This window comes from Phacochoerus africanus, chromosome 12 (assembly GCF_016906955.1).
Source record: "Phacochoerus africanus isolate WHEZ1 chromosome 12, ROS_Pafr_v1, whole genome shotgun sequence".
Lineage (NCBI taxonomy): Eukaryota > Metazoa > Chordata > Mammalia > Artiodactyla > Suidae > Phacochoerus > Phacochoerus africanus.
This window is the reverse complement of record NC_062555.1, coordinates 52,034,532-52,048,473: the sequence shown is the minus strand read 5'-3', so window position 1 is coordinate 52,048,473 and position 13,942 is coordinate 52,034,532. Positions and strand designations below refer to the sequence as shown.

The following is a 13,942-nucleotide window of genomic DNA, read 5'->3' as shown; positions in this document are numbered from 1 at the left end:
CCTCCTCATGGTTCCTAGTCAGATTTGTTTCTGCTGTGCCACGATGGGAACTCCACAAACTTTCAATCTGTAAAAAATGCAGTATTTGCTTAGTACAATAAGGCGAAGTACAGGAAAATAAGGACTGCTTGTATTAATAAACAATGAAGTAGACTTCAGAGCAAAGAGGGATATGACATGGTAATAAAAACATCAATCCAAAAAAAGAAAAAAAAATCAATCCCCTAGCAAGACTTGAAGGTCCTACATGTGTAAGTACCAAACAAGCCCCTCAAGACACGTCAAGAAAAACTGACAGAGCTGGAGATAAAACAGACAAATCCAGTTATAGCTGGGGACTTCCACACCCCTCTCATTAAGGGACAGAACTATTGGAATTAAATAAAGCCTATGACTACAGATTCTAAGCCATTAAAAGGGAAGACAGTGAACAAACAGCTTTATTCTTTTTGTTGTTGCTGGGACAAGGAATAGAGACTTTATTCCTATAAAGCCAGCAGACCGAGAAGGTGATGGACTAGTGACCCCGCCTCAGCCCCAACACTTTACCTAAGTTAGAATTCAGGCTTTTTTTTTCTTTAATATGAAAAGGGGTGGGGGTAGGGTTGATTGTTGCAAATTTCCTGGTGTCAGAAACCTTTGTTCTTGCAGCTGTTCAGAGATCATATTCAGACCAGGCATCTGGACTTACTGAGGTTCAGGTTCTTTGTGTCTCAGCAGAGAAGGAATTCAGTGAGAGACAAAGTAATAGTCAAGAAATAGATTTACTGGGAGTTCCCTCCATGGCTCAGTGGTTAACAAATCTGACTAGGATCCATGAGGATGTGGGTTTGATCCCTGGCCTTGCTTAGTGGGTTAAGGATCCAGCTTTGTCGTGAACTGTGGTGTAGGTCACAGACTCGGCTCAGATCTGGCACGGCTGCGGCTGTGGCCAGCGGCTGTAGCTCCAATTTGAGCCCTAGCCTGGGAACTTCCATATGCCACAGGTGCAGCCCTAAAAAGCAGACAAAAGAGAAAGAAACAGATTTATTAAGCTAGGGTGCTTGTTCAGGGTTAAAAGATGCAAACTGTTACATTTAGAATGGAAAGACAATGAAGTCTTGCTGTACAGCACAGGGAACTATGTCTAATCACTTGTGATGGAAAATGATAAAAGATAATATGAGAAAGACAGTGTGTATGACTGGGTCACTTTGCTGTACAGCAGAAACTGAAAGAACAATGCAAATCAACTATAATAAAAAATTTTAAAAAAAGACAGGATGGCTCATGAGAGATACAAGCATGTAGGCAAAGAAGGTCTACTAACAACTTCATTCTTATAAATTTGACAATTTAGAACAAATAGACCAATTCCTCAAAAACCACAAACTTCAGCTGACCCCTGAAAAATGTGGGGGTTAGGGGTGCTGACCTTCAGTGCAACTGAAAATCCAAGTATAGCATTACAGTTGGCCCTCCGAGTCCTTCGATTCAACCAACCTCAGATCATGTAGTTCAACAGTACGTACTGAAAATGGACCTGGACTCACGCAATTCAAACCCATGTTGTTCCAAAGTCAACCCTATTAAAACTCAATCAATAATACAGATCATCTGATCAGTCCTATAACCATTAAAGAAAGTGAATTCATTACTTCAACAAAAAAGCATTCTCTCAGGTTAGAGAAACTAGACACTTCTGGCAAACGTTTAAGAAATTAAGACCAATTCTATGATTTCTTCTAGAAAAGAGAAGAGGAGGTTACACTTCCTGACTCATCTTATGAGGCCAGTAGTATCCTTATACCAAAAGCAAGCAAACAAACAACAAAAAAAGAAAGTGCACACCAATATTTCTCACAAACTCAGCTAATACTCAACAAAATATTAGTACTCCAAATCTAATAATGTATAAAAAGAATTATACACCATAATCAAGTGGATAATTTTTCTAGGTATGCACGAGTGGTCCAATGTTTGAAAATCAATAAATGAATATACCATATCAACAGACTAAAGAAGAAAATCAGATGATTGTATCAATCTGTGTCCAGAGAAAGCACTAGACAAAACCCAACACTCATTTATGATAAGAACTCTCACCAAGGTGGAGATTTTCTCAAGTTGTTAGGAAGCATCTACAAAACGCCTACAGCTAACATCAGGGCCTAGACTCATGAAGGGAGATTGAATGCTTTTCCCCTAACATCAAGAACGAGGCAAGAATTCCAACCCTCACCACTCTCATTCAACAAAAGTACTAGCCCCTGCAATAAGGCAAGAGAAAGAAATAAAAGGCCTACAAATGGGAAGGGAAGAAATAAACCTGATCCTATTTGTAGATAGCTTAAGTGTTTATGTAGAAATCCCAAGAAATCTCTAGATAAACTCCTGGAACCAAGAAGTAATTTCAGCAAGGCTGCAGGATACAAGAGCAACACAAAGGAAGCAATTACATTTCTACATATTAATAATGACTGTGGAAACAAATTAAAAACACAATACCATTATAATGACTTCAAGGAAATGAAGTATTTAGGTACACACTTTAAAAAAAGAAATATGCAGGAGTTCCCATTGTAGTTCGGTGGGTTATGAACCCAACTAGTATCCCCAAGGATGTGGATTCAATCCCTGGCTTTGCTCAGTGGTTTAAGGATCCGGCATGGCCACAAGCTGTGGTGTAGGTTGCAGATGTGGCTTGGATCTTCTGTTGCTGTGGTGTAGGCTGAAAGGTGCAGCTAAGATTCGACCCCTAGCTTGGGAACTTCCACATGCCTCAAGTATGCCCCTAAAAAGAAAAAAAAAAAAAAAAAAGGATCTCGCACAGGAGCTAGATGCTAAAAATTACAGAATGCTGATAAAATAAATTTTAAAAGACCAAAATAAATGAAGACATACCATGCTCATGGATTATAAGACTTGTTAATTCTCTCTAAATTAATCCATAGATTTAATAACCTATAGACATAGCAAAATTCCAGGAAGATATTTTGTAGATAAAAAGACAAGCTTATTCTAAAATTTATATGCAAAGGCAAAGGAACTAGATGAGCTACAACAATCTTGACAAAGAAGAATAAAGTGGGAGGACTCAACTTTACCTGATATCAAGGCTTACGTAATAGAGAGCTACAGCAATTAAGACAGCATGGTCCTTGTTGGGGAACAGACACAGAGATCAATGGAACAGAACAGAGAGCCCACTAGAGACAACAGTATCAGTACTCAGCCTATAGAAAAAATTTTGCAAATCAAGGCGACAATGGTTAAGTGGTTGAATTACACCATCTCAAGCAGAGGCAGTTCAGTTCCAGCCAGTTTTGCAAAAGCAAAGCAATATGAAACTTTGGGACACATCCATCTGAGATGAGGTCATCCAAACTGCCCTTTTCAAGACAGAAAAGCAACAACAGAACAGTATCCTGATGTCTCGATATTAAGTAATAAAAGTGTGCTCTCTTCCAGGATGGAAACATAAGAACATCAGGTTCTAACAAGGTGAGCAGAAATACAATCTGGGATAGAAAGAAGCAGTGAGTCACAAAGGCAGAGGAAGGAGATGGGCCCCTCTCTGATCTTTTGGAAAACAGACTCAAGTGCGCAATACTCGTGCACTTGTCTGTGCCATCTCATCACCTTATTTTTACCTCCACTACAAAGGTGTCAATGATGTGCTCTTGAGGGAGGAACCAGTGGGCCACTTCCTCTTCATTCATCACTGGGGCCAGATGAAACTGCTTCAGGTAACTGTTGGTTAGTTCTTGGACGGCTTTGACATCTCTTGGTTCCATTGGCCTCAAGCCTGACGTTTTTGTAACCTGTGAGCGTGAAAACAAGACAAATTGGCAAGTTTAAAGAAGAGAGGCTAACAAACTTGGTACCAAAGCAGGATCTCCAGATCAGCACTATCAGCAGCCCCATGGCAGCTTGTTAGAACTGCAGAAGCCTGAGCCCACCCCAGACCCACCAAGTCAGGGTCTGCAAGTTCACAAGATCCCCTGGAGATTCATACACACGTCAAGTCTGAGCAGCACCAGTGTAGATCTAAGTTACACAGCGTGTCTCCTCCCATCTCTGTGTACCAGGTCTTTGATCATATTGTCCATGACCCGAACAAAACCGATGAGAAAACACAACAAGCTGATCTATACACCAATGCCAAGCATGGTAACAGCCCACCAAGATAGGCGAGAACAATCTTAGCGTGTGACTTGGAGTATTTCGTTTTAAGACTGCCGTACCTGCCATTTTAAACACACAGTTGAAAATGGCTGAGAAACTTACTTTGTTCAATAGCCTGTGAAAAAGAATTAGTCATTTTGTTTTCATGAGCAACAAAAAGGAAAGAAACGCCCATCATCACTATGGGAAGGCAAGAATTTTTTTTCTTTTTCCTTCTTAAAGCTGCACCTGTGGCATGTGGAAGTTCCTGGGCCAGGGGTACAATCGGAGCTGCAGCTAAAGCCTGTGCCACTGCCACAGCAGTGCCAGATCCGCGCGTGCGACCCATGCTGCAGTGTGCAGCACGGCCAGAGATCAAACCCACATCCTCACGGACACTCTGTCGGGTTCTTAACCAGCTGAGCCACAGTGGAATCTCCTGGGTAGGCAAGCATTTTCATAGCTAAGAAAGAACGGCTGGTTGGCAAGTACTGGCCCTGGTCTCTCATGCTGTCTTTTGATTAAAAGGTGATCCAAATAGGCACCGGAATCCATCACTCCAGAACGTCACAATGTTTATGTTAGGCTAACAAATCCTCAAGGTCAGGTCAAGTCCCCATTTGGATCTGGCCAAGTACTTATCCTTAAAGGAGCTCCCGATATCAACTACTGCAAGCGTCCAGACACCAGGACACTTCACATGAGAAGTGAAAAACTTCACTGCATGTGTTTCTTTATACAAACGAAAAACCTAATACAAACACATTTTTTTTTCAGTTAACCTGATTTTTTTCTCTTGAAGAAATACTAGATAAATTTTTAAGTAACAACCTGTATATATACAGTCCGTTTAAATTAAACCCCCCCTCTAGGAGTTCCCACTGGATTAGGACTCTGACTGCAGCGGCTCAGGTCACTGAGGAGATGTGAGTTTGATCTCCTGACCAGTGCAGTGGGTTCAAGGATCCAGCACTGTCGCAGCTGTGGTGTAGGTCACAGCTGTGGCTTAGATTCAATCCCTGCCCCGGAAACTTCCATATGTCACTGGAGCAGCCAAAAAACCCAAAGAAATAGAAACAAAACAAACTCCCTCTAAAATGAGGTCATCATAGGGAGTTCCCATCGTGGCTCAGAGGAAAATGAATCTGAGTAGCAACCATGAGTAGGCAGGTTCAATCCCTGGCCTTGCTCAGTGGGTTAAGGATCTGGCGTTGCTATGAGCTGTGGTATAGGTCGCAGATGTAGTTCTGATCTGACGTGGCTGTGGCTGTGGCCGTGGCCGTGGTATAGGCCAGCAGCTACAGCTCTGACTGAACTCCTAGCCTGGGAACCTCCACGTGCCTCGGGTGCAGCCCCAGAAAGTTAAATAAAATAAACGAATAAAATAAAATGAAATTAGGTCATCAGAATTCCTGCACACCCCCAGATTAGTGGTTAGGAGAGAAGCCCAAGGGGGAAACAGGTTTTCACCTTGAGGGCTGGCTCTGACAGATGTTAGCAGTCATGCTGAGGCTTCTTAAGTTCAGTGACAAAGATGCTGATTGATTACTGATTAGTGTTGCCGAGGAGACGCGAGATGTTTTCTTTGTGTTTATGGACCCAATAGCCCTTAGCTGAGTATTTACTACGTGACACTCAGTGATGATTTATAGCATCCATAAAGACAGAGCTATGCAGCTAAAATACTTTACTATATAGGAGTTCCCATCGTGGCATGGCAGTAATGAACCCATCTAGTATCCGTGAGGATACAGGTTCGATTCCTGGCCTCGCTCAGTGGGTTAAGGATCCAGCATTGCCATAACTGTGGTATAGGTCACAGATGCGACTTGGATCCTGAGTTGCTGTGGCTGTGGTGTAGGCCGGCAGCTGCAGCTCCAATTCCACCCCTAGCCTAGGAATTTCCAAATGCCGTGGATGCAGCCCTAAAAAAAAAAAAAAAAAAAATCTGAATATCCTAACTTGAGAAAATTTAAGTCACTGACATTTAACAGAGAACTCATACTTGTAGTATTTCTGTGGAGCTCAAAGCCAAAAGACCCCAGGCCTCCAGGTCCTAGCTTGTATCCACGGCTTAACCTTTGGTTAAAAATGGCCTAACAGGTGTTGAATGAATGAATGAATTCCTAGGCTTTTTATCACAATCCTTTACCCACTAAGGTGAGGTAAAGGCTGTAGACAAAAAAATGTCACTGTCAGCTCTAAAGACATGACATTTTTATGGCCTGGTATTTAAGTACAAGCCAGGCATGAAACTCTATTTTTTTTTTTTCTAAACCAATTCTAGTTATCTGGAGCATTTCTCCCTCCCCCCTTCCTTCTTTTCCTTTCATGGCTGCACCTGTGGCATATGAAATTTCCTAGGCTAGGGGTCGAATTGGAGCTCCAGCTGCTGGATTATGCCACAGCCATGGCTATTCCAGATCCAGGGTGCATCTGCCCTAAGCCACAGCTTTTGGCCACTGCCAGATCCTTAACCCAATGAGCAAAGCCAGGGATTTAAGCCGCATCCTCATGGATACTAGTTGGGTTCTTAACCTGCTAAGCCACAACAGTAACTCCTAGAGTGTTTCTGTACTGCAATCCGTGGGGAAAAGGAACCTCTGTGATTGCTACGTAATGTTAAATGAAATAAACAGGCATTTCGAAAGGCTGGAAGACCAAAACCTTACGGAATACACACTTCAATCATTTGAAAAGATTTATTTTCTGCTATGAGGATGACCTTGATGAATATTAAATAGGCTTTCTCAATATTAGACTGTGTTTTCTTTTGTTAACTAGTTCAGTAACAATCAATAATATCAAGCAACGAGCTTACTAATGAAAGCAACAAGATACATGCTGTTAATAGAGAACCTTCAGAAATGAAAAATGAAGCTTGCTGACTCCTTTCTCGAGCAAAATACACTTCTACAGCACAGTTCTTATTCACTGAATATTCATACTGTGAAAGCACTCAAATCAACATCTTTTTCCAGCAGACATCTTTAAAGCAGCAGTTCTCACATATTTAGGTCTGGGACCTCATTCTGCTCTTAAAAATTATTCAGTACCATAAAAAATCTTTGCTTATGTGGGTTGTATTTATCCATCTTCATCACATTAGAAATTAAATTTACCTCTTTTTTTTTTTTTTAGGGCTGCCCTCATGGCACATGGAGGTTCCCTGGCTAGGGGTCGAATTGGAGCTACAGTTGCTGGCCTGCACCACAGCCACAGCCATAGCAACGCAGGATCTGAGCTGTGTCTGTGACCTAAACCACAGCTCACGGCAACGCCAGATCCTTAACCCACTGAGTGAGGCCAAGTATTGAACCCACAACCTCATGGTTCCCAGTTGGATTCGTTTCTGCTGAGCCATGATGGGAACTCCAGAAATAAAATTTAAAAATATAGGAGTTCTCTTATGGCACAGTGGGTTAAGGCGCTTGGTGGTGTCGCTACAGCAGCCCAGGTCACTGCTGTGGCCTGGGTTTAATCTCTGGCCTGTGAACTTTCACATGTCAAGGGTGCAGCCAAATAAATAAATAAATAAATAAATAAATAAATAAAACAAAAGACTATTTAAGCTCCCATCTCATAAGGCCTCTAGAAGACCGCAACAGTGCACTTGTAATTTAACCAAAGGGAAAAACCGCAAATTATGTTTTTGTGGTATTATAAAATTTTGACTTCTCAGCACCCCACCCCCCGGTGGGCCATGGGAATTTCCAGGGGTCCCTGGACCACACTTTGAGAACTGCTACCTCAAGTCTCTGAAAGTCAGAAAAATAGGTACTAGAATTTAGTTAAGGAAGACTCAGTGAAATGGTTATGTTTTGACAAATGGACAGGGAGAAAGTATATATAAACTCGTCAATTAAAAGGCACTTCAAACAAATTTTTAGAAGACCCCTAAAGTATAAGAGAAGACTACATTCAGCTATAAAGAGAGGGAGTTCCCCTGTGGCACAGCAGGTTAAGGATCTGGCATGGTCACTGCAGCAGTTTGGGTCACTGCTGTGGCATGGGTACGATCCCTGGCCTGGGAATTTCCACATGCCATGGACATGGCCAAAAAAAAAAAAAAAAAAAGGAGTTCCTGTTGTGGCTCAGCAGTAATGAATCCAACTAGTATCCATGAGGACTCAAGTTCAATCCCTGGCCTCAGTCCAGTGGGTTAAGGATCTGGCATCGCCATGAACTGTGGTGCAGGTTGCAGACACGGCTCGGATCCCGTGTTGCTGCGCCTGTGGTGTAGGTCGGCAGCAGCAGCTTCAATATGACCCTTGGCCTGGGAACTTCCCTATGGCACACGTGTGGCCCTTAAAAGCAAAAAATTTTTTTTAAATTTTAAAACATGTCCCTAGAAACAGGGGAAGGATATTTACTTCTGCCAACTAACAATGGCTTATGTATCTCAGAACCTAAAGGAACTGTCAATGTTTTCTCAGATTTCAATGAAAAGCAAAAAAAAAAAAAAAACCCCAAAATTAAAAAATTCCGTAAACTGTTAGAAAATCTTAATTTTCAAAAGCAAACTCTACTTCTGATTCACAGAGACTTCCCCACAATCCAACTGACATGCATTCCTCATCGAACTCCACGTACAATGCAATCTGTGTAAAAATCTGCTTGTAAGTACAGAAGGAAATAAAGCTCTATTAAAAAACAGAAGCGGCGCTGTTCTCAAAGTATGTGGCACGAACTGTTTCGGAGCCAAGATTCCAGAGTAGAGACGTGAGCAATGATTATTTATTTGACTTCAAGAGTGGCAGGACATTAACACTAAAAAAACATCTACAGCTACTAAATCTAGAACATGTGTGTCAGCTCTTTGCAGGCGCAAACTTCCTGCAGCACAATGTAAAGACTCTGGCATACGGACCTCACTCCCACTTTCCATCTTCTTTAGAATTTTAAAATTACAGTTGATTTAGGAGTTCCTGTCGTGGCGCAGTGGAAACGAATCCGACTAGGAGCCATGAGGTTGCGGGTTCGCTCCCGGGCCTTGCTCAGTGGGTTAAGGATCCGGTGTTGCCATGAGCTGTGGTGTAGGCTAAAGACGAGGCTCCGATCTGGTGTTGCTGTGGCTCTGGCATAGGTTGGTGGCTTCCGTTCCAATTCGACCCCTAGCCTGGGAACTTCCATATGCTGCGGGTGGCTCTATAACGACAGAAGACAAAAATAAATAAATTAATTACAGTTGATTTACAACGTTGTGCCAGTTTCTCTGTATGGCAAAGTGACTCAGTCACACATTCTTTTTTTTCCATCATGGTTTATCCCAGGAGACTGGAGAGAGTCCTATACAGTAGGACCTTGCTGTTTATCCTTTCTAAATGTCATCGTTTGCATCTACCTTTATTTTTAACTTATTTTTTGTCTTTTTAGGGCTGCACCCACAACCATATGGTGGTTCCCAGGCTAGGGGTCAAATTGGAGCTGCAGCTGCTGGCCTACGCCACAGTCACAGCCAATGCCAGATCCTTAACCCACTGCACGAGGCCAGGGATCAAACCTGCGTCCTCATGGACGCTGGTCAGATTTGTTTCCACTAAACCACGACAGGAACCCTGCTTTTTTCTATTTTAAATTCCTTCACCTGGAGTTCCCATTGTAGCGCAGCGGAAACGAAACCGACTAGTATCCATGAGGATGTGGGTTTGATCCCTGGCCTTGCTCTGTGGGTCGGGGATCTGACGTTGCCGTGAGCTGCAGTGTAGGCTGCAGATGTGGCTCGGATCCCGAGTTGCTGTGGCTGTGGTGCAGGCTGCCAGCTTTAGCTCCAATTTGACCCCCTAGCTTGGAAACATATATGCCGTGGGTGTGGCCCAAAAGAGCCAAAAAAAAAAAAAATTTTTTTTTCTTCACCTGCAGTTCCCATCGTGGCTCGGTGGAAACGAATCTGATTAGCAACAATGAGGATGCAAGTTCGATCCCTAGCCTCGTTCAGTGGGTTAAGGACATGGCATTGCCATGAACTGTAGTGTAGGTCGCAGATGAGGCCTGGATCCTGAGTTGCTTTGGCTGTGGTGTAGGCCTGCGGCTGCAGCTCTGGTTTGATTCCTTTCCTGGGAACCTTCACATGCCGGGGGAGCAGTCCTATGTTGTTCAGAAATTCTCCACACAAAATTAAAAACAAACCAACATTTAAAAGATAGTCAGGAGTTCCTGTGGTGGTGCAGTGGATTCAGGATCTGGTGTTGTCGCAGCTATGATTCAGATTCAGTCCCTAGCCTGGAAACTTCCATCTGATGCAGGTGCAGAGAGGGGAAAAAAAATAAAAAATAAAAAGTAGGGAATTCCCGTGGTGGCTCAGTGGGTTAAGAATCCAACTAGCATTCATGAGGATGCAGGTTTGGTCCCTGGAATGCAAGCTGCGGCTGTAGGTCACTGATGCGGCTTGGATCCAGCATTGCTGCGACTGTGGTGTAGGCCAGCGGCTACAGCTCTGATTCGACCCATATCCTTCCATATACTGCAGATGTGGCCCTAAAAGGACAAAAATAAAATAAAATAAAAAAAAATAAACGAGATTACAGATGTTAACTGTCTGGCAGAATGCTGGCCCCAATCAATGCTTTTCTAAAGTATAGGTGATCTACAATGTTGTGCCAATTTCTGCTGTTCAGCAAAGCAACTAAGGCATACATTTATATAGATACATTTTTTACAAAATAATATTTTCGATCATGGTCTGTCACAAGAGATTGGATATAGTTCCCTGTGCTATACAGGAGAACCTCATTACTTAGCCATTCTTTTTTGTTGTTGTTGACTTTATAGGGCCACACCTGCATACGAAAGTTCCCAGGCTAGGGGTTGAATTGGAGCTGCAGCCACAGCCACAAGCCACTCAGGATCCCAGATGCGTCTGCAACCTACACCACGGCTCACATCGATGGCAGATGCTTAACCCACTGAGAGAGGCCAGGGATCAAATCTGCATCCTCATGGATCCTAGTCGGATTCCTTTCTGCTGAGCCACAACGGAAACTCCTGCTTATCCATTCTAAATGTAATAGTTTGCATCTACTAACCCCAAACTCCTAGGCCACCTCACTCCCTCCCCTCTCCCACTTGGCCACCACAAGTCTGTTCTCCATGTCTGTGAGCCTGTTTCTGCTTTGCAGACAGACAGGTTCATTTGTGCCATATTTCAGATTCCATATGGCTTCAATGTTAACTCATATGGTCAGAAGTTGGTGAGGAGAACATCGAGCAGGCACGGGAAACAGAAACAGTTGTGGCGAATCAGAAAATGAGACCAAATCATAGAGCAAAAGCTGTTCTCAGTAAGGTTCTTCTCTTTGGGCTTCATGGTACAGAAATGTTCTTGGGAGTTCCCTGGTGGCTCAGTGGGTTAAGGAGCCGATGTTGTCATTGCAGCAGCTTGGGTCACTGCTGTGGCACAGGTTCAGTCCCTGACCTGGGAACTTGTGCAAAAAAGAGAAATGTTCTTAAATGATGTAGCTTTGAGCAGTGGTGTCATCCATCTGGGCCCTCAGGAGAGAAAAAGGTGGTCTGGCTGCTGCTCCCTCGTCCAACTTCTGACTCAGGAGGCCCACGCCAACGTGGCAGCTGTTAGCACCTGCTCATCCTCCAGTATCTGGACCTGAATCTCATCTTGCTTCTTTTTTTCATTAATCGACTCTTCAGTTTTCCTTCTTTCCCTATGACTAAAAAGGGGAAGGGGGGCTTTGGACCTCCCTGCCTCAACTTGGTTTCTAATGACGGCACAGAGAGACATCTGATGGCACCGGGCCTTGGTTCCTCCCCAACACGGGTGTGTTAGAGGCGACGGCAGAGGCAAAGGGACCTCACGGGAGAAACACGAGAAACACATCCCAAGTCCTCCACTTCCTAATGACAGGCTCCTGTCTAAGCATCGCCCTTCATCTGTTCAATGCGGAGAGAATGCCGACTGCAAAAGGTTGTTCAGAGAATATATGGAATAAAATCTGTGAGAGCACTTTATCAATTCTGACACACTGGGGAAGAAAAAAGGCAGTCACCGTTGTCGTTGCAACACAGCTGGAAGAGGACTGCTCTAGCAAGGAACCGAAGTTATCAAGTCTGGTTTCACCACCAATGCCCAACCAGCAATTTGTCACCAACAGGTCAAAACTTTGTTCCCTATGAGCCAATGGATGCTTGTATGAAAACATGGAGGCCAAAGGACAAAGTCAAGTCAAAAATAACTTTCACGAGGCACTGCTTTGGGAAAGATCCCCGGTATTGACCTTACTTGATGCAAATAATAATAAATCCTACTTCTCCCGGGAAAAAAAAGAAAGAAAGAAAGAAAGAAAAAAAAAGGCAAAAAAAAACCCAAAAAAGAAAAAAAAACTTTAAGCAGCTCTAATTCTAATCACCCCAGAAAAACCCATGACAGCTACTACAACTCCTTGTTCTTCATTCTACTTTAGGCAACTCTGTGTAAAGGGGAGCTTGCCTTACAGACAAGCTGGACAAGCTGTGGTTCAAGAAACTGAAATTCGGGGAGACCAAAGCAGCATCTGCCCTGAGTGAAAAAAGAAGGCGAGCTCCGAGTCCTTATTTCACCTCTCAGAGAGCAAAGAATCTGACAGTTGGCAAGGACAGCACTGGGACTCAGTGGTACCTCGTCCCAGATGTGCACTGCACCCCTTTTTTCTCACTGTCACTTGTGCCTCTACGTGACTCAGTTGCTCTTGGTTGCTGGGGGTCTCAGGCATTAGCAGACATTATGTCTAGCAGATCAGCAAGAACAATGGCTGTGATGATGGCGTGACCTCTCGGCACATTTTCCTGCATTTCTGTTGCAGTGCATGCACCTCCACATGCTCACCTTTTCTGTCACCCCAGATTGAAGGGGCCTGGTGCTTCTTCCCCAGGACACATGGACCCTCCTTTGTTATGTCACCTCTGCTTTTTATTTTCCTGTTTTGATCTCTGTTCCCCCGCCATCCGCGGCCTCATAGGCAGTGAGTTCTTTAGTTTCAGCTCACCGTCTGCAACCAAAGCTCAGGATAAGGCAGTTCGTGCCTTCCAGCCCGTCTGCCAGGTGGCAGAGCCCTAGGACGATGATCCTGGCTTTCCAACCTCTGGTTGCCTTCGCCTCCACGTCTCTCCTTCTGAGATTCTGCCTAAGTCAGAAACTAGTTGACTCTGGTTTGTCACTGGGGAAAAAAGACATCAATTCACAAAGCCACTGATCACGGGCATTTGGTAAACACACAACCCAAGATGAAAGGAGCTGGAGTTGGCTACACCTTCCCCAGGTGAAGTCCTCACCTTGTTTGGGAGGAATCTGGCCACCTTCCACACGGATCCCTCCATCAAGTTCAAATACCTACGGCCACCCCAAAGGAAGAAGAGCCTCTGAGGAAATCAAAACGCCCCACAAAAGATCCCGCCCTGGGGCGGGCAGATTCCAAGACGGCTTCAGGGATGCCTGCCTCGGGTTCACAGCCTCACCGTTCATCTGTGTGGAGTGTGGGTGGGACCCTGACCTGCTTCAGCCAATGACACATGGCAAGAGCGATGCCACTGTGTGAATTGATACCCATGATTTTAACGTCCATCTTGTCAGCAGACTCTCCTGGATCTGCTCCTCGCTGGCTCTGATAAAGCAAGCTGCCACGCTGAAGAGGCCTTACCGAGAACCCCAGCCAGCAAGCACCCCAGGACCCCGGAACAACTGCCTGAGATGAACTCCAAGCTGCCAATGGCGACATCAGCTTGGAAGTGGATCCATCCTTGGTCAATTTTTGTGTGTGTTTGTCTTTTTAGGGCCACACCTGCAGCATACGGAAGTTCCCAGGCTAGA

The 13,942-nt window shown here is 44.1% G+C and overlaps 1 protein-coding gene across 3 annotated transcripts in view; it reads right to left on the bottom strand.

Moving 5' to 3' along the window:
* The window catches only part of NMT2 (N-myristoyltransferase 2), a 72,994-nt gene that overhangs the window by 10,422 nt on the left and 48,630 nt on the right, over nt 1–13,942 (bottom strand). For all 3 annotated transcript variants that reach the window (XR_007131202.1, XM_047754933.1, XM_047754934.1), the window contains exon 9: nt 3,633–3,803. Coding sequence is in view for 2 of the 3 variants with exons in the window: in XM_047754933.1 (XP_047610889.1) it covers nt 3,633–3,803 (171 nt within the window). In the remaining variant the exon portion in view is untranslated. The remainder of the gene's footprint in view (nt 1–3,632; nt 3,804–13,942) is intronic.